Below are 18,105 nucleotides of genomic sequence, written 5' to 3' on the forward strand. Positions count from 1 at the left end.
TGATATGGCCCTCACTTGCACTTCCCTACACCGCCAATGCCACAATCTCCTGGATCTTCACCGCGATGCTCACGCCAAATACAGAATCACATCAGACCTTTCACCAGAGACTGTGATTGATCTGCTAAAAGATAACACAAAAGCCAGTATAGAGAGATGGCATATTCGTGGACTGGAGATCTGGGGTAGCCGAGAAGGTTGGCAAGATTGGAGGCCATGGGCTCCAAAACTACCCGGGACTTACGGCCTTGCTGAGGGCTTCCCTACAAGGTCTGAGCTGGATCTACGAGACATGCAGAGATATATCCACACTGGACAAGAATTATGGTCCTTTTCAGACGATGACTCTGATGAAATCCGACGAAATCTCGAGTCTGGCCACGATGCATTCCTTAAACTGCTCCTCATCGCATCATGTCCTCGTCTTGACAGTCTTCGATTCGTCAAAAGAGGTCTCGATCCTCACACAACTCTGAAATGGATGACAAAAGCTATTAAAGAGAACCGTCATACAGAAAACTGGCCACAAGGCTTTGCGTCTATACGCAGCATCTCAGTTGGTATCGAGACAGATCAACGTTCGTGGAACGACGAAAGTGTCCATCGCGACGGCCGCGACTTTGCAGCGCTTCTCTACATACCGAATCTCGAAAGCATTTACTTCAACGATTTGCATTACGACCGCGATGAAGAAGACGATGAGGACTTCGATATGAGTGATCATTATGACTTTCCATACCGCACTTCTAGCGTCAAGCACCTCTTTATCGATGGGGCTTCAGGTTTCTCTACCGACCTTTACCAAGGCATAGCAGGAGTATCAGAGAATTTGGAATCAGTGGTTCTAAGGGTTGGTACTGAATTTGGCCAAGATCTTGACGATGTGGATGCATTCGTGGGCTGGCTTGCGACTGAGAATGCGGCAACCCTACAGAAACTCATCATTTACAATCCCGGTGGTATGCACGGCTACCGATGTACCAACTATCGACCCGAAGAGCTAGAAAGGTTTGGTAACAAGCTGAGGCTGTTCACGATGGCAGCCTCTGATATAGAACTTGATGGGCTTTACCAGCTGCAGAGTGACCCTAATGCAGAGCAACTTGCGGAATACGTCTCTGAAGCATTCCCTGCTAGTACTGAAGCTATTTATATTTGGGGACGATCGGATGAGTTTGTGGATGGCTCGAAGCCCAATGGTATACCAACAAATACCCTCGACTCAGCACTTGCGTCACTCATCGAATCTGGCGTCTATGAGAACCTGAAGGTCATATACCTTGCGGACGTCGAGAAGCGACATGCTCAGGATGATAGAGAGATCGCTCTTGAGAGATCCATCGACGCGGGTCTAAAGAAACTCATTCTGCAAAAGTCTGTCGCTGCAGGGTGCAAGACTGGTGTGCATGTGTGTACGCTCATGAACAGAGATGATGGTGGTTATTGGAGGAACTTTCCTGCTAAGCCGGATAGGTTTGACTTGAAGACTGGTCCTTGCGGCGAAAGACCGACATCGTGGAGGCTAAATCTTCAGACTGGAGAATGGGGACCGGATTGTGAGGGTTGTGGAGAGTGTAAGGACTGCTTGGTTGTGTATCCTGCCGAGTTGTGGAAGAGTGGTCGTTCATGAGAAGGCTGGTGATAGCATGGCGACTGCCATCGATACCAACAAAGGTGGATGGCCTGAGGCTTGAGTAGTACATATAACACATGGATACCATGTCCATCAAGAGCCTCGAGATCGAACTGCCGACGAAGGCCTGTGCTTCGATGTTGCAAATGTGAGGTCAATGAAGCCGAAGATGATATCAACGATCAAGGGCTCGTCATGACTCGGATTCAGCTGAACAAGCATTAGTACTAGTCCATTACCAATCCATCGCCTCAACTCACCATCTTAGCCTCCATCATGATCCTCCAGGCCGCGCGTACGACGCGTCTCTCACCACCCTCAACCACTTAACAACTCTTCTCCTCTCCTCTCTCATGTCCCAATATGATCACAGCTGGGTAAACTGTATCAATCATTCCCCTTCATACCCCATCCCCCTCTTCCACCAACCCCCCAAGCCCTTCTCATCCATAACCCTACCAAACTCCCTCACCGACTCCGTCTCATCAAACCCCGTCTTTCCCCCAACGCCCTCAGCCCTCGCAGGCTTCGCAACACATTTAAAGTCTTTATACCGCAGCGCTTGCACCGTAGATACCCACTCTGTCAAGCCAGCCTCGTCACGTCCCTCTGCAAACATTATCCCAGGCGATCCGCCGCTTCGTACGTACAGCCAGTCCACGTTTAGCTGTTGTGCTGCGCGGCGAACGCGAGAGAGCTTTTTGCGTGATGTTATATGGTGGGTGCGGATTAGACAGTTGAAGAGTGAGGGTGTTCGTGACATGATGGTACAGGGTGGTGTTGAGAGACGTTAGTGAGAAGGTTCATGATATCACGATCGGACTTTTATGGATCCGATGAAAAACACAACCACATCACGAGAAAACAGAGGCAAAATGGTATAGAGCGTAGTTAACGTAAAATCCATCCTCGTATGTGCACATCTAAGGATATAAACCTAGCCTAAGCAAACCAAAACGCCTTCCTGGTATGTATCGTATCCTCCGCAGCCGAGTCAGAACATCATGATATGACCAACATCAAAGTTTGTTTACATACACGTACGTTATTCAACAACATCAAGTCCCTCAATCCCCAGGGACTCCTCGTCATAAATGGGTATAATGTGAAGAGCTAAAAGAACTTTCTCGTTCCCTGCACCTCAAAAGTTCGAGCTAAGTTGCGCTGCGCCTCTCAGCTTAGACACCTCGGAACATGCGCACCACCAAGAACCACATCGCACCGATAAACTTGAACGCGCTCAGACCAGCCACACTCCAAAGGACGATAGACATGTAGATGTTGGATCGGCTCAGCTGTTCCGCTTCATGGTCCTTATCCTTGTTCGGGCTGATTCGATCCAGACCTGCAGAGCTCAGAACAAGCGCCGCCAGACCAAAGTTTGTGACCATCCAGATAAGGACGACACCAGTACGAACACCTCTGTAGTAGTCCATTTGCCTCTCCTGAAGCTGGCTGGGAGTAGGAGCAGTCTTGACTTCAACGTGCTTCTGTGCAAAGACAGCAAGTTCTCGCTGGTATTGTGCGTTCAAATCTCCTTCGTCTGGGAGATCCGTTTTTCCAGTACCATCCTTGGTGTTGACCGAAGGGAGCTTCTCCACCTTGTCGTCACCCTTGGTACCCCAAGAAACATCGTGCGTGTTGCAGAAGGCGTAAACGTTCAGAACGTTTGTAAATGTGGGCGTGAGAAGCATGTACTGGACCAAAGAAGTAGCCATGTGCCAGGGATCCAACATGATTAGCGAAGCGATCAACCAGATACCGAATGTCGACATGACTGAGATGATAAGCATGTAAAAGACCTTGTTCTTGAAGATGTCTGCGAAATTAAAGCCGTTTGCGTCGTTAACGTCAGCTATGATGGCTTTGACAGCGATGAAAATAGCAGCAAACAATAGATAGCTAGTCGGTTGTTAGTGTCAGGCAGCAAAAACATGTCAGTTAACTCACATCATGATAACAGCCCAGAACCAACACATGGCGGTATAGAGCCTACCAGAACCTGCTGGTCGATTGCCCAGAGATAAAACGAAGCAAGTAATCAAGAATACACCGTAGAGCCAGGTGAACACGACACCCAGAATTTCTCCTGTCCGCCCAAGTAGAGTATCATCTCCCAAACTTGTTGTGAGAATCTTGAAAACCAGGAAGAAGTTACCAATAGCAAACCAAGCGAAGATCATGTTAATAGTGTTGAAGATAAATTCGATGAAGAAGGCAAACTTTCGCAGGAAAGTGTGATCAGATCGGAGAAAGTCGAGGAAGTGAACAATAGCGTAGATAGCAGCGAAGAAGGAACCGTTGAGCCAACGACGACGCTGAAGAACAAGCTCGGTAACCGTATCGGGAACATCAGTCTCGCCAGTAGCTGACTTGACGTACTGCAGAATCCAATGGCAATTGCGCTTGGTAACAAGTTCGAAACAGAGAATACGATCTTCGGCGAGATACATGTTGGACTCGAAAAGACCAGCATCGCTTCCACCGTGGAGCGTCTCACCCAAGAAGTACTTCTCAAGAGGTCCCTTTCCGTTCTTGTCGTTTTGAAGAGCTACATAGCGGTAGGCTGAGAAGGCACCGGGCAACACAGAGATGAAACCAAAAGCAGATTCCAATGGCTTATCGAGAATGTTGCTCATCTTGTACTCAAAGTTCTGAGCAGCGACAAGCGGGTTCAGAAGGTATTTTCCACCAGTACCCAACATGGCCTTGATCTCGCCACAGGCACCACCGCACATGGGCTCGAGATCAAAGGCCTTCCAGAGATGGTAAATTGAGCTTCCACCGGGTCGAGTACCTGCATCGAGAAGCACACAAATGTTAGGGTCCAGGACTCTACCAAAGGCCGTAAAAAACCATCTGTGTGAATTAATCTTCTTGGCGTTCTTCTCCTTCAAACAGAACAGCATTTGAACTGGCTGGCGTCGGTGGACGAGCTGAACAACGTCGTTCTTGATCTGAAGGTGAGTTTGTGTGGTGTATTCGTAAATATGGGCTGTGACATCCTTTCCGTTGACCTGCTGCTTGGCGATACCCTCTTGGTAAACGCCCATACCGGCCAGTAGAGCCTTGGTTCTGGGGTTGATCTTGGAACGACCATCACTGACTACACAGACGACGATCTTCTTCCACGCGTCTTTACCCCATGTCTTACTGTTAGGACGGTTACACATGTACTCGATGTTCTTGAAAACACCGGTCATGGTTCGGGCAAACAAAATATCGTCCTCGTTATACATTGTCACGACAATGAACAGCTCAGTGTGGCGGGGCTTTGTGAAGAGCCTCTGTCGCAGTGTAAAGTCGTGATCGTAGAAATCATTGGGATCGCAAGTCGCAGCAGAATATCGCATGTGTGTGAATTCATCACGCTCGCCGTGGGGATTCTGCTGCAAAAGGACTGGCGGAACGGGACAGTCCAGAACCAGGTTACCGCGGTACAAGAGAACTTGCTTGACGGTTTTCCAACGTTTAATTCCACCACCTTGTTGCGGTTGGTCTTGGTATGGTTCGCTTGGCGCATCTGATGGTTGGTGTTGCAGCATAGGCCTGTGGTCATCGTAGGGTTGGTCGTACTCTTGGTCATAACCCTGATCATAGGGTTGCTGCTGAGGACGAGGCTCGTAGGGTTGGTTGTAGTAGGCATCGTGATGCGCTTCAGGGTTTACGGCGTAATCACCAGGAGGGCCGTAGCCAGACAAATTGTCGACGGATTGCTGCGACAAAGTCAGTTCAATTCTTGATTCCACGTGCGCAACGTTCAATGTGGCGAAGAAGACTTACAGCCGCATTGAGGTTTAGATGATCGCTTGGAGTAGGTAATCGGTGCTGGTCGGGACCCGAGGGCATAGCAAGGTGCTGCTGAGAAGGGCCATACTGTCCATATCGGCCATCGTCGAAGGGATTATCGTCGAGCTGGTAGCCTTGCTGGAGCGGTTGTCCTGGCGAAGGGGTCCGGTGTGGGTGTGGATGTTGCTGAGGTTGTGCCCCATAACGAGGATCCATTTCGTTGTTATAGTAATCGTCGTCTGAAGGCAATTGCAGTTAGACTTATGTGTTCAAGAGTATGTTTGTTGATTGAGTTGGCAACTGGTGTGAAGAGCAATTCGAGTGGGCGCAGGTAAATAAACCTGCGAATGGTGCCTCGGTGATGGGCGGCGAGACGCAGCAGCAATAAACCTTATCACCACAACCGAAGCTTGTTGCTGGTGATGATGATAAGACTATGGCCACTTTTGCTTGTTTGCCGAGTATCAAGAGCAAAAAGTGAACAGATGCCGAGTCGCAATGTAATGCAATTCTAACCAGGGGTGTTTAAGAGGGAGGGGTATGTCTCGACTGTCTCATATTGAGGGAGAAAGGGGCAGATGACGATGATCAAAGAAACGGGAAGGGATGAGGTGCTGTACTTGCCTAGGCGATTATACGACATGATTGCGATTGTTTAGGCGCACAAGAGGCGCTATACACATATGATTTTGAAGTATTTGGTTGGGTCTTATTTTGAGAGCGCGGTTACAGCTGCGCAAAAGATGGTTAATGGTTGATTCTTTGTTGCGCTGGTGGTTGCCCCGGGTTTCGGTTCCCACCAGAGACCAAGGAACCACGGGCGGGAGAGAAGTGTTTGCGAGGCTTGAGTGACGTTATGCGACGATGCACAGACGCAGAAGAAGCGGTTATAAATGCACCAACGAATGATACTGTGAAACGAATGCACAGTAAATAAAGAGGAGAGAACAAAAAAAGTTGGACAAGAAAAAAAAGATCTTGGTCGGTTCCAAAGCTGACGAAAACCAATGTCAGTCACTGTCAATGTCTGACTGCAGCCGCAGAGACAGGGATCAGGCGCTAGCTACCTCCAACTCAAGATGCGAGAGAGCGAACAAGTCTGTAGGTGGCTAACAGTTGCGTTGGATCTGTGGCTCGGCTGCTCGATATGCGCGTCCCAGTCTGCGAATGAATGGCGAAAACCCTCGTCCTTGTCTTGGCAGATCCGTTTACTCCGTTAAATCCAAGGACCGAGGAGTTGGAGGGTCCAGCTTGGCGTGCTCGAGGGCAACGGTCCCTGTGTTTCAGACTCTCCCCGAGTGGGATAGTAGGGGATGATCCTCCACTGACCCAGTGACGGATAAGGATATGAATGAGCGAGTGACGTTGGTTTGGGGGGGCTCGGCTTGAACCGCCAGCGGGGATAGGACGTTGCAAGTGACAGGGGTTGGATCTGCCTGTCCAGTCCTGTTATCGTGGAGGAAATGATGAAGTGCAAGAGAGAAATGAGAATCAATATCGACGAGAGGCAGATCAAGTGGTTATACAGAGAGGCTGACTTTAGTCCTGCAGCTGAAGCTTCCAAGGTAAGCTAGCTACTGCACAATAGCTCCTTTCCTCTGACCTGTCTCATCACACCTCAGCCCGATTACTTTCTGTCAGCCCAGGCGCAGCTTAGATCCATCCTCCAATTCCTCTCACAGTCTAGTCTCAAGCCGCGCCTCCGCCAAATATCCAACCCAGAAACATCCAGCCAGGCCTAACCTCGCGCCTTTCAAGCCTCCAGATAGAAGGTGCCTTTCAGCTGCACCCACAAGGCTCTCTCGTGCAACACATCATCGCATCTTGCCGTTGAATTTCAGGTCATGAACCAATCGCCAATGCTGACTAGCCAAGCCTCCATCATCCTCTCTCGCCCGAACAGCGTTAACCTGCTTACAGACGCATGCAGCCCTAGATGGAGTAATCACATCTGTGTCCCGTCCCTCCACTGTTCTGTTACTGATGCAGCCAGTACCTGATCAGCAGAAATCCAAAAATATCTCCAACGGTACATGAATCGCCACAGTTTGAATGCTCTTGGCTCTTGGCTGGTTCATCAGTCAGGTTTAGAAATGCCGCAGTCTTACAGTAATTAACTGCGCCACGACCTGTCAATAAGAACCCCTGCGCCAAGGCCTCGGATTCAAATCGTTACGAATTCATTTGTATTTTCGGATTTGCCATCACCTCCTCATATTCCCTTTTGGCTTTCTCTCCGAACTGTTGGGCTGTGTGCTTCATTCCGTTCAACCTTGGCAAATACAGCACATGACTCTTCCTGTAATGCTTGCAGTGTAGCTGAAAAAATGACCCCCCTCCAGAGGTGGAGATGACCAACCTAACTCAAAAGAGGCTTAATCCAATAGGACAAACCTTTTGTCTTCTCCCACGACCGCCATGACAACCCTTCAATATAAGGGATGCGGGACAGGAACGGGAGAAAGTTAAATAAACAATTAGCAACGTAAGAACCCAATCATAAACAACAAAATTGTCATTTTCAATAAGCTCGGCACTTTCGTCAGCCATCAGCCCTAAATTTGGTTGCTCCGGGTACCGCTTCTTGTTTATACAGCGGGAAAGGTCTATGACTATAAATCTGGCTTGGCCTTTTAGTGTTCGTCAGTACCTATATTTTTTGGTACAGTTCTGAGGGCTTGTCGAGAAAAACAAGCTCGTTTACATTTATCAGAGGTACACCTCTTCGTGCGAGTTGTACCATATCTTGTAGTGCTTTTGATTTGAGGTTAGGGCCTGAAGTTGTACCCAGCATTCTCATGGTCACGCCTGTCCTTGACTGGGAACTTGGTGATAATCCAGGTATGTTTGGGCATCTCATTGCAGCCATCAACTTCATGCCAGAGAGTTGTGCTGCCAGGTTTAGAAATCCGACGTTATTGGTTCTTAGGCTTTATGTACCAGCATTGCACGTAAACTCGGCATTATTTATTGATGAGAGCTGTCCTTAGAGCTCCCACAGCCTCTTGTGCAGAGTTGTACTCAAAATGCCATAACTTCTGGCTAACACCCTTGACAGGATTACTGTTACCAACGTAAGGATACTCCCCATCCATAAGTTTCTGCTGGAGTTCCTCTATCTCGATTGGACCATAAGGAACAGTCCATTCTGTTATCTCACAGATTGCGGTACCGAGCGCAAATAACTCCTTTTCAAGTATACTTCTAGTAGCAGAGTCCTCTTCTCGTCCTGGCACCCAACAACGAGGTTCACATGTAAAGAGAAGCTCGGGGAATCTGTCCTTCAGAATGGATCCAGCAAAGTCGCAGAGCTTGATGTGAAGATCATCGAAGACAAGAACATTTCGAGGTGAGACATCACCCCAAATGACTCCGCGGTCGTGGATGTATTGCAATGTCTCCGCAAAGTCGATTGCTACTTGCAAGCGACGAACCATAGTCGGGGGTTCGTTCTTCCCAATATATTCCCGTAGGTTACCATGCGGCGCCCGCTCAAGACGCAAAGCCCAGGCTTCCTCTCCATCAGGCATCAATTCGACACCGATACACTTAAGGATGCATGGGTGTGAGCCCAGAGCTTCATAGATAGCAGCTTCACGCTTAAACAAGTTGCTCGTGTCTTCAGCAAATGCGGCGTGGTCGTACATTTCACCGTCTAGCCAAAACCCAGCTGCCTTCAAAGCAGACTTGGAATTGCCTTTCTCTGTGTACACGATGCTTAGACCTGTTCGGCCGAGCGGCTCGAGTCTGGCCCGGATAGCATACGCAGCTTCCCGGTCAGAGAGTCGCATTCTAATATAAGTAGGTCGATTCAAACAGGTTCAAGAGTGAAGCTAGAATAGGTAGTATAGAGGAGAACGAAATGTATCTCACTGAGTAGGCAGGCCACAATTGAACAGGTTCTAAGTGGTGCGGGGAAGTCTAAGCTTAATTCTTAATCCAGTCAGTGTCATATATCCAGCGAAAAATACGTAAGGTGCAAATATCCAGCACCAACTTAGATATGAATAGTAGCCGTTCAAAATTGAATCAATAATAGTATTTCTCAAAATAAAGCAATGTTTAGCTATTTTCGCCTGGCAGCCCTGCCAAGTAGTAACAGCAGCCTATTATTAAATGCCGCAGCGCCCTCCTCTTCACGTCCAGGCGACTAATTCCCGTCCAATATACGAATATCCTATAACGAATAATTAATCAACTAGGCAATAAACTAATGCAACCATTGGAAAACACTTAAATTAGCCAGGGTGCCACGGTCACGAGAGGTCTCAGAGACCCTCTCGTCAACCAATACAATGCGGTTTCGGTCCGTCCCTTGTTGACTGCGGCTGAACTTCTAGCATACCTAATCCTTGTGCCAAGATAACCTCTTCCGCACCAGAGTCGAACGTTGTCACTGCGTTAGCCAATGGAAGTTTAGCAGTCATGTAAGTTGCTTGTCCAGTTCCGCTCTCTCGAGTCTTGCCTTTGAGAGTTGATAACTTCAACAGTAACATTCTAGTGGATAATGGTAGGAAAGACTTTACTGTAAGGTCTATACATCATGTTTCTTATCTAAATACCCCTTGCATCTTGTCCAAATTCCCACCGCCATCTTTAAGTGCCACTCAAACATCCTCCCACTCGCTGAGGCACCTTGCAGACATGGCGGTTTCATCTTCCATCGTGACTTCACATATACCCGCCAACTCTATACAGCTTGTGCAGTTCACGGCCCTATCAGAGCTTTGCCTTCTCAGAAGAACCAATAGAAAGGGTCCACCCCTGGCATAAACATAAACGGACATGCATTGGCGTGTATGGCTTCGATGCAGATCTCCTCAAATTAGCTAGGCCAGTTCCCGAGGGCAAGCAGGGACGAGAATAGTTCAGATACGGTGTAAAGATATGCGGCAATTACGGTGGTCTCTTATAGAGTTGATGCCCTGCTGTCAGTTGTGCGAGTAGTCTTCGTTCTGTTAGTCAAGTCGGGTCCCATTGTTTTCACTTACACATTCTCCCGCAGTCTTGAGTTGGAGCAATGCCAGCAACTATGTCTCGACTTCTTTCAGTCATTCTCCTGTCTCTACCCCTTGCCCTCTCAGCAGACTTCGAAAGCGTGACCATCAGTGCCAATCTCGACAACGTTGGCCACACATGTATTAGCAAATGTCTCTACTACACTCTCCTGTCCGATATGGGCAGGGCCATGGGTTGCGATGACCCCTATGACAATAACTGCTATTGCGCTACAGCTGCTGCATCTGCCAACAAGGCCGATGGCTTCATGTCCAAGTGTGCCACCTCGTTGTGTTCAGCTGGTGATCGCTCTCGAGACTTGACTTCCATGCAATCCTACTACGCTTCTTACTGTATGGGTGCAGGCTTCACACAGCCTGGTGCTACTGAGTGGTACAACCCTGCTGAAGCTACAGAGGAGTCGACGAATGAGCCTACTGCAGAGAGCAGTGGTGGCAGCGATGCGAAACCCAGTCGAACTGCCAACTCAGGTGGTGATGCGACCTCAACTCACATGACCATCGTTACACAGACGGCAGAGGATGGTGCTTCCAGGACGCAGGGTAAGTTCCTGCTGCTCATGGTGATGGTGCCTTTGCTGTTGCTTCAGGTACTGTTCCTGTGCGTACTCTACCGAGATCTCTTGCTAACATTCTGGCCATTAGTAATCGTCGAAGCAACTTCCACTTACTGGGTTAACCCGGACGGGTCTCCAGCATCATCAAAGAACGAGGATGATGGCACCTCTGTTGTCAAGATTGGCGTGGGCGTCGCTGTACCAGTGGTGGTTATCGCTGCTGGCTTGTTTGCTTGGTGGTTCATTAGACGAAGAAAACAACAAAAGGCACAATACCCCCCTGCTACTCAACCCCTCGGCGAAGTTACAACTGGCGGCGGCCCTGCTGTCGTGGCCTCTGTTTCCCCTTCAACACCTGAGAGGAGAGACACCCTACCAAGAAAGCCTGTCGGCGCTTCAACAATTTCCTCTGTTTCTTCTTTATCCAAGACCAACGAATTATCCGGTATCGGCGTTCAGCGTGAACTTTCTGGTCGTGAAGTTCATCCCTTCCCAAACATGACACCCAGCCCGCCGATCCAAGTCGCAGGACAACATGAGATGTCGGGTGAAGGATGGAGGCCAAACTTGGAGATGGATGGCCGTGATGCTCGTGTGGAAATGTCTGGTGAAGCAAGGCCTCCTGAGCTCCCAGGCTATACCAATTCGGCGAATGCGTACACGCCTCATGAGACTGTGCAGCGTTGGGAACTGCCTGACAACTCACAACAGAGATAGACCGTGGGCTTGATGGCTGGTATATGTTGTCTTGTATTCTCTTCTTACTAGTTATCGTGTCATTAGGGCCAATGTTCTTTTTCGGGCGGTGGAGTTGGGCGAGGGAAGGGTGTATCTAGGGCCTGGTCAGTTGTGCTGGATGTTATTGATAGGTGTAGAGGAATAAATTAATTACTATGGTATGTGCTTGCTTATATTTGCTGCGTGTCTATTTAAGAATCAACATCGTGGTTTGTCACGGTAGCGGACGCTGTATTCATTCTCTTGCTTCTTGCCTCGTAGTAGGCCGTCCAGTATACTGATGGAACAACTCGAGCGTCCATTGGCTTTGAACGAGGGGAGCCGCTTAACTCGAGTGAATAGTTTAGGTGATTGAGCTAACACTCGTTTTTAACACCCAAAGGAGGAACGGAGTTTTGCTCTCAGACATTGCTATCCCCTGCAATTCGGAATATCAACGCAGTCAACCAACGCCTTTACTGACACACTTGTTCGAGATCAAGATGTCATGAACCACTCCGCACCGCCAACATTCCCAGGTTCACACCACAGCCACCAAGGAGAGCGCCAACACAAAAAGAAACATTCAGAAGCTATATCAACTGCCAAAAGTGCAAAAGAAAGGGTCTGGCCGGGGATTGAACCCGGGACCTCTCGCAAGCTGTGCTGTAGGGTTGTCCCTAAGCGAGAATCATACCACTAGACCACCAGACCAGTTTGAGAGCAGGACATTTGATGATGCTGTTAGTGAACACCAGGATCAATAATGCGGTCTAAGAGCAGAGGCTCCTGAGAATGAGGCCTCAGCTCAGCAGAATGATTATGTCTGAGCTGGAATACGGGGTGGTCAGCAATTGAAAGACAGCCGAGGTCATTCAGACATTACCATGAGATGTCCAGCCCTCAGTAATCCCCTCAGTATCCATTAGATAATAATCATCAGATCAATCTTCAGCCCATCTGTGCAAGTCCGCTCCTCCGCAAGAATCTCCCTTGTAAGTGTTTGAAGCGGAATTAATAATCACATCCACGCCCTACCAACACCGCACAAAGTGGGTGTCGTGCAAGCCACAGCCGCAAAGTAGTGCCAAGACAAATGATGAGAAACTCCAATTCCAGCCTGCTGTCCTCTGGTTGGTCAATTCGCTGTCACAGCTGCTGAAAATGGACAATCGGGGTAATACATATCTTCAATCGCCGACCCTTACGGTGGCCGCGTGCCCCGAGATCACTTATTCACAAAATTGTGACGACAATGGCATCGTGGGTTGCGGAGTTGTGTTTTGATGTCGAGGGTATCGTTCAGATATATAAGGATGGATCGTATCTGTGAAAATGAAAAATATCCCATCATCAGCACCCAGATCATCAACACTCAATCATAAGAAACAATACTTGAAACATACCCTTCTTCCCCCAACTAAATCAAAACCATGTCTTCTCCCAAGCTCATTACTGTCTTTGGTGCCACTGGCTCTCAAGGCGGCAGTGTGGTGCAGTCCTTGCTTCAGAACAAGTCCCAGTCCTTCAAGATCCGAGGAATCACTCGCAATCCTGATTCCGAAAAAGCCAGGTCTCTTTCTGAGCATGGCGTTGAGATCGTCAAGGCTGACGGTGTGGTCAAGGAAGAGGTGATTGAAGCTTTCAGGGGCAGCTGGGGAGTCTTTGCCAACACCAACTCGGATGATCCTGTGAGTTACCAAGATTAGTATTTGATTCTCCTCTGACACAGTTGCAGTCAATGAACCAAGAAGGTGGCCCTACTGAACTTGATGTAGGTAAGAGCCTTGTGGATGCGGCCGCAGAGGCAGGAGTTCGTCACTTTGTGTACAGCGGTATGGCCTCTGCATCTGAAACCACTGGAGGTGCGGTTCCCAACAAGGCTTTTGACAGTATGTTATCTTCTCTTCCTTTAACATCTGCATACTGACTTAAACCAGTAAAACATGCTGTTGGGGAGTATGCAAAGAGCAAGGGGTTTGAGACCGTCAACATTGTCAGCCCAGGCTGGTACATGGAGAACCATCTCGTTGAAGAATTTGCCCCAGCGTTAGGCGGTTTCCCTTTCACTTCTGATGAGGAGGACTACTACACTCTTCATGTTCCCCGCTGGGGCGGCAATGAAGAAATCCCCTTCATCTCCATTGGAGACGACTATGGTGATCTTGTTCATGGCATCTTCCTCGAACCCAAGAAGTACAACGGACGTCTCGTCCAAGGAATCAGCGCCAGCGAAACGGCTGAGAAGCTTGTTTCTGAGTTTGAAAATGGTGAGCGCCATGTGGTTTCAACTGTTGTGTTCTCCTGGCTAATATCTTGTCAGTGACGGGAAAGAAGGCTCGATTTATACCCATCGAGGACTGGAAGACCATGGAGACTTACGGCGATCAATCCTTTGAGACTGTCAAGTACATGTTCGGTTTCTGTCAGCACTCTGGCGGTTTGTACTATGGAGTACCTAATGACTTGAGCCCTGCTGCTGAGCTAAAGGCGAAGGCGGCTGAGGCTAAGGGGCAGTCGGGCGATGCCAAGTTGATGGCTCTTGGGGGCTTTTGGAAGAAGTATTTCGCTTCTTGATCGTCGGCAACTTAGATCAGCTGGGATGAAAGTGAACACGGTTTGACTCAGGAGAGCTTACTCCTTGATCTGTAGTAGTCCGTCGTAAGTCTTTGACCACAGGTAGTTTGTGCTGGTGCTCAAATTTAATATTCATCATTTGTCGATACCTTCATGACTTGTTGGTATATCATATCATGGCGGCCATAGCGCATTCTTTCATGCATGCTTGCTTGGTAGATAAAATTAAGGGTGCGAACTGCAGCTTCCCGTTAGGATGAGCCAGCTGTAAGGGTGGGTGCATCCGGTGGAACATCGTTATTGGATGAGTGAAGGGGGAACAAAGATGGATCATGCATATACCAGGAATCTGGGATGAAGATTTGGGATAGGAGAGGCAGGTTGGCTAAGCCACATCACTTGAGCATCACCCGCACACATATAGCAGCCCAAACACCTGCGGGTATGAATGGCCTCCCCTGAAACGAGGACTCACTCCCCTCTACACTGACATCATTTTTGTATAAATGATCCCTAAGCTACTAAAATACAGGCCATTACATTCTGTGGCCTCCCTAAAGCTCATTTGGCTGCCACTGCAGAGATTCACGGCCTAGCCACATTTCTGTGCATATAAATTGTACCCCCACCCACTTCTCGCCTTCTCTCCTTCAACACTCCTCCACAACACCAAGCAACAGAACTTGGGGAGGCAAAACTCAGCACTCTCTAGTTACAGAGTGTTTGTTCTTCTATTTTCCTTCTATTACCTTGTTTGCTTTCTTTTCTTGACTCAACTTAGAGTCGCTGCACTTTATCTGCTTTTACAGCGCCATCTGTCAACACGTCTCAGTTTCTTTCACACATCCATCGCGGCCCATCGTTGCATCAAGCGCTACGTGGAAACGCGAGTCCTTCTTCACCCTTCTACAACATATTCCAATCCGTTCTGTTCACGTTCATCAGAATGAGCGACAAGCCTGACCCAGATGCCGTCAAGGCGGCCCTAATGGTAAGACTTCCTTTTCACTTCTCAATGCCATATGGCGACGCTATAACTGACAAATCCTGATAGGTCGACCTCTCTCGTTTTCGCCAGGAAGAACTTCCTCTAAGCGTTGAATCGAAAAATGGAAAGAGCACGTACGCACCAAACAGAAAGAATGGAACCGACCACTATTCGGATGCTAAAAAGGCTATGCTCGAGAACAAATGGTCTGCCAAGATTAACGATGGAGAGTCCCAAAGTATGGAAGGCCTGGAGCCCGAAGATTCACGGCCTTGGGCAAAAGGCCAGACTAGAAAGAGACTCTCGAACATCATGATTGACAGGTAAGTCTTTCTGCCTACAACATTGAGTTCTTCTAACACTTTCGATAGAGCTGCTCCGGCTATCCCTGCTTCTCACGGAACATTTTCCTCTCATCAGTCCCAGAGAACTCGTGTTGAGTTCAAACCTACAACACCTGGTTAGAAGCCCTGTGTTACAAGTTTGATAAAACATTACAATATTAATATGGCCACAGCGAAATGGGGCCCACCACCTACACAGACAGCTTCTGCAGCCAATCGTCAAGAGCCCATACCTGCTGCTACTAACAATGGCAGTTCTTCCTCTGCGAATGCTGCTTCTGTGAACGGCAATTCTCGCACACCTTTGGTCGTCCAAAAGCAGGATGCGCACGATCAGGGCCTCAATGCATCGGAGCACCTCCTGTACAGCAACCAGTGCCACCTTGGGAAGACTGAGGCACTTAGTATCGTCACAACTGTCGCCATCAAGATCCGAATCGCATATAACGACGGCATTTTGGAGCTTCAAAACGACTCTAAGGGCCTCCGAAGCCATAATGCCCTTGACATTGAGACACCTGTCCGTGACAGCGTCTTCTGTACAATCAAAGTGAAATCTAGGCCCTGGTCTGATGATCTTCGATTCGCCACGGTTGACGACGCGCAGGAGTTCAAGACTTGCCTGGCGAAGCTCCAGAGGTGTCTACTGAAGCAACAAAAGGAACAAGACATCGGCGAGTCTCAGGTTGCTAACAAGACTGAGGAAAGCAACAAGGCGGAGGACGAAAACGACCTCTTAATGGCCGCCAGCCCCATTGCGAGCACGGCATCTAATGCTTCCATTCTCGACTCCAACGGTACATCTCAACAAGTGACCACCATGGACCAAGTGCCCCTAATCATGGCGGACGATGACTGGGGAACTACAGCTAATAACAATATCCCCGGCCTGGGACATGAGACCGAACACCTGGGTCAGTTGTTCCACCAGGTTCTGGAGCAATTCGGTGCCCTGAAGAGTCACTCTGGCGAGACAATGAATGGGGTCGAGTATGAAATCCTCGAGCAGTCTCTCAGCCACAGTCTTCTTCAGGAGTGCGATGAGAAAGTTCGCAACGATACCCTGAACATTATCCGTTCCATGTTCGACGTGGGGTGTAAGCTCGTCTCTCGTGAGCTTGGTCCAGGCCTCGCAGATGACAAGGCAATCGGGAATACTGGCAATGGCATTGATCTTGGTCTCCGTCAGGGAGCAACCGCCAAGCAGGCGGAGGTTTCGACCAACCGCTCCGAGCTCGGTATGCCTAAGGGCTTGGGCTCTTCACGTTTCGCCAAAAAGCAGGTGGCATACGAAGGCAACTTTACCGGCCCGATCAAGTACTGAAACTGATGCCTCTATGTATGAGAACAGAAAGCTTGGGGAAGGCTGGTGGCTTAGTTTGGTGTAAAGGATCTCTCTTTTGGGCCTGGTAATTGGGGCATTTGTTGCGATGAAGGTTCTTCAACAAGGACTTTCACAGGCAGTTTTGGGGAGTTACCTATCTACAGGCAATGAAAGCGACTAATGGGCATGTTTGTAGAAAGTGAGATAGTCCCAGCGTACCCAGCGTAATTAAGCAAACTGTCTGGATCCTTTTCACTGCTGGTTGTGTGAATGTGTTTAGAATTGTTCGTTCTTCTTGTGACATCTGTCTTTATATGTTTCCAACAACTGTCTAGAGTCACGGTCGAGTCCTTTGCCATCCCTCAAGGCATCGCCAGCAAGTTGTTCAGCTTCTCTATAGCGGTGGAAGAAGTAGTGTTCTTCAACGGCATGGATAACCTCCTGGATGTCCATCTTGGTAGCGTCAGGGCCCAGTGGGAGCTTAACTTTCTGGTAGATCTTTTCCAAGTCAGCAGGTATCCATGTCTACGCCCAAAGTCACTTACATCGCCGTTCTCGACTTTTGCCCTGTACTCCTTCTGGACTACTCGCCAAGCTTCTTCTGACTGTCCTGTGCGGCGGGACTTTGTCGCCTCTGCTTCATCGGCTTCATCTGACGATACATCTGCGAAGGCGAAGTTGGCGAGAGGATCTTCTTCATCCATCTTGTGGTTTAGTTTTGGCTGTGACTGACGATGAAGGAAAGAAAGTAAAGACTGAGTTTTTGGGTTGATGATAGGACCCACTTGGATTTGTGATGTTGTGGTTGGATGACAAAGGCCTTGACTGTTGTTGATCAAGCAATCTCTGTATAAATTCAGATTCTCTTTCCTTTTTATGGAGGAGGCCGCTATGACAATATATATGCTGTGCAACTGAGTACCATTTCTAGTCTTGTAAACAGGATGGGGTATGGGCCTCGTTGACACAATTCTAACAAAGGCCTGGACCAGAATGATCAGGACAGAAGACTATTAATCAATTACAGGCAACGGAATACCTTCAGCCAATCAACAACTCAAAGGTGACATATCATAGTCTGAGTAACGGGGAATAAGTATGAGATAAGTTACACTTCATTGTCAAGTACAGTACTGCTATTAATCCCTGGATTTACAG

At 48.6% G+C, this 18,105-nt stretch overlaps 9 protein-coding genes and 1 non-coding gene across 10 annotated transcripts; 5 read left to right on the top strand and 5 right to left on the bottom strand.

The window, feature by feature from the left end:
* The first annotated feature begins 454 nt into the window (after positions 1-454).
* Positions 455-2,032, top strand: BKA55DRAFT_564098 (uncharacterized protein). The gene is made up of 2 exons (XM_046192462.1): positions 455-1,843; positions 1,894-2,032. Exon 1 carries the CDS (start codon positions 482-484, stop codon positions 1,628-1,630), a length of 1,149 nt encoding a protein of 382 aa, XP_046051014.1. The 5' UTR covers positions 455-481; the 3' UTR covers positions 1,631-1,843; positions 1,894-2,032.
* Positions 2,025-2,402, bottom strand: BKA55DRAFT_736810 (uncharacterized protein; the record flags this gene model as incomplete). The annotated part of the gene is made up of 1 exon (XM_046201348.1): positions 2,025-2,402. Exon 1 carries the CDS (start codon positions 2,394-2,396, stop codon positions 2,025-2,027), a length of 372 nt encoding a protein of 123 aa, XP_046051015.1. The 5' UTR covers positions 2,397-2,402.
* A 409-nt stretch (positions 2,403-2,811) lies between these two features.
* On the bottom strand, positions 2,812-5,638 carry BKA55DRAFT_508958 (chitin synthase-domain-containing protein; the record flags this gene model as incomplete). The annotated part of the gene is made up of 3 exons (XM_046187487.1): positions 2,812-3,535; positions 3,584-5,349; positions 5,417-5,638. The coding sequence occupies 3 exons, from the start codon at positions 5,636-5,638 to the stop codon at positions 2,812-2,814; spliced, it is 2,712 nt and encodes a 903-aa protein (XP_046051016.1).
* A 2,747-nt stretch (positions 5,639-8,385) lies between these two features.
* Positions 8,386-9,213, bottom strand: BKA55DRAFT_507822 (kinase-like domain-containing protein; the record flags this gene model as incomplete). Its single annotated transcript, XM_046187364.1, has 1 exon — positions 8,386-9,213. The coding sequence occupies one exon, from the start codon at positions 9,211-9,213 to the stop codon at positions 8,386-8,388; it is 828 nt and encodes a 275-aa protein (XP_046051017.1).
* Positions 9,214-10,454: 1,241 nt separating this feature from the next.
* Positions 10,455-11,714, top strand: BKA55DRAFT_508724 (uncharacterized protein; the record flags this gene model as incomplete). The annotated part of the gene is made up of 2 exons (XM_046187459.1): positions 10,455-10,983; positions 11,086-11,714. 2 exons carry the CDS (start codon positions 10,455-10,457, stop codon positions 11,712-11,714), a joined length of 1,158 nt encoding a protein of 385 aa, XP_046051018.1.
* A 179-nt stretch (positions 11,715-11,893) lies between these two features.
* Positions 11,894-12,718, top strand: BKA55DRAFT_564108 (uncharacterized protein). The gene is made up of 2 exons (XM_046192463.1): positions 11,894-12,545; positions 12,601-12,718. Exon 1 carries the CDS (start codon positions 12,223-12,225, stop codon positions 12,415-12,417), a length of 195 nt encoding a protein of 64 aa, XP_046051019.1. The 5' UTR covers positions 11,894-12,222; the 3' UTR covers positions 12,418-12,545; positions 12,601-12,718.
* On the bottom strand, positions 12,338-12,428 carry BKA55DRAFT_t149. Its single transcript has one exon. It is a non-coding gene; the product is annotated as a tRNA-Pro (tRNA).
* Positions 12,719-13,147: 429 nt separating the features above from the next.
* Positions 13,148-14,291, top strand: BKA55DRAFT_688467 (uncharacterized protein; the record flags this gene model as incomplete). The annotated part of the gene is made up of 4 exons (XM_046199212.1): positions 13,148-13,405; positions 13,453-13,606; positions 13,655-13,984; positions 14,038-14,291. 4 exons carry the CDS (start codon positions 13,148-13,150, stop codon positions 14,289-14,291), a joined length of 996 nt encoding a protein of 331 aa, XP_046051020.1.
* A 946-nt stretch (positions 14,292-15,237) lies between these two features.
* On the top strand, positions 15,238-16,947 carry BKA55DRAFT_688468 (uncharacterized protein; the record flags this gene model as incomplete). The annotated part of the gene is made up of 4 exons (XM_046199213.1): positions 15,238-15,282; positions 15,346-15,602; positions 15,651-15,739; positions 15,797-16,947. The coding sequence occupies 4 exons, from the start codon at positions 15,238-15,240 to the stop codon at positions 16,945-16,947; spliced, it is 1,542 nt and encodes a 513-aa protein (XP_046051021.1).
* A 276-nt stretch (positions 16,948-17,223) lies between these two features.
* On the bottom strand, positions 17,224-17,651 carry BKA55DRAFT_688469 (uncharacterized protein; the record flags this gene model as incomplete). The annotated part of the gene is made up of 2 exons (XM_046199214.1): positions 17,224-17,445; positions 17,493-17,651. The coding sequence occupies 2 exons, from the start codon at positions 17,649-17,651 to the stop codon at positions 17,224-17,226; spliced, it is 381 nt and encodes a 126-aa protein (XP_046051022.1).
* Between the last annotated feature and the right edge of the window lie 454 nt (positions 17,652-18,105).

This window comes from Fusarium redolens, assembly GCF_020744475.1.
Source record: "Fusarium redolens strain MPI-CAGE-AT-0023 chromosome Unknown BKA55scaffold_6, whole genome shotgun sequence".
NCBI classification, from domain to species: Eukaryota; Fungi; Ascomycota; class Sordariomycetes; order Hypocreales; family Nectriaceae; genus Fusarium; species Fusarium redolens.

What these genes read in the sequence shown, in the direction of transcription:
- BKA55DRAFT_564098 (XM_046192462.1), top strand. Translation starts at nt 482, where the DNA reads ATGACAAAAGCTATTAAAGAGAACCGTCATACAGAAAACTGGCCACAA.
- BKA55DRAFT_564108 (XM_046192463.1), top strand. Translation starts at nt 12,223, where the DNA reads ATGAACCACTCCGCACCGCCAACATTCCCAGGTTCACACCACAGCCAC.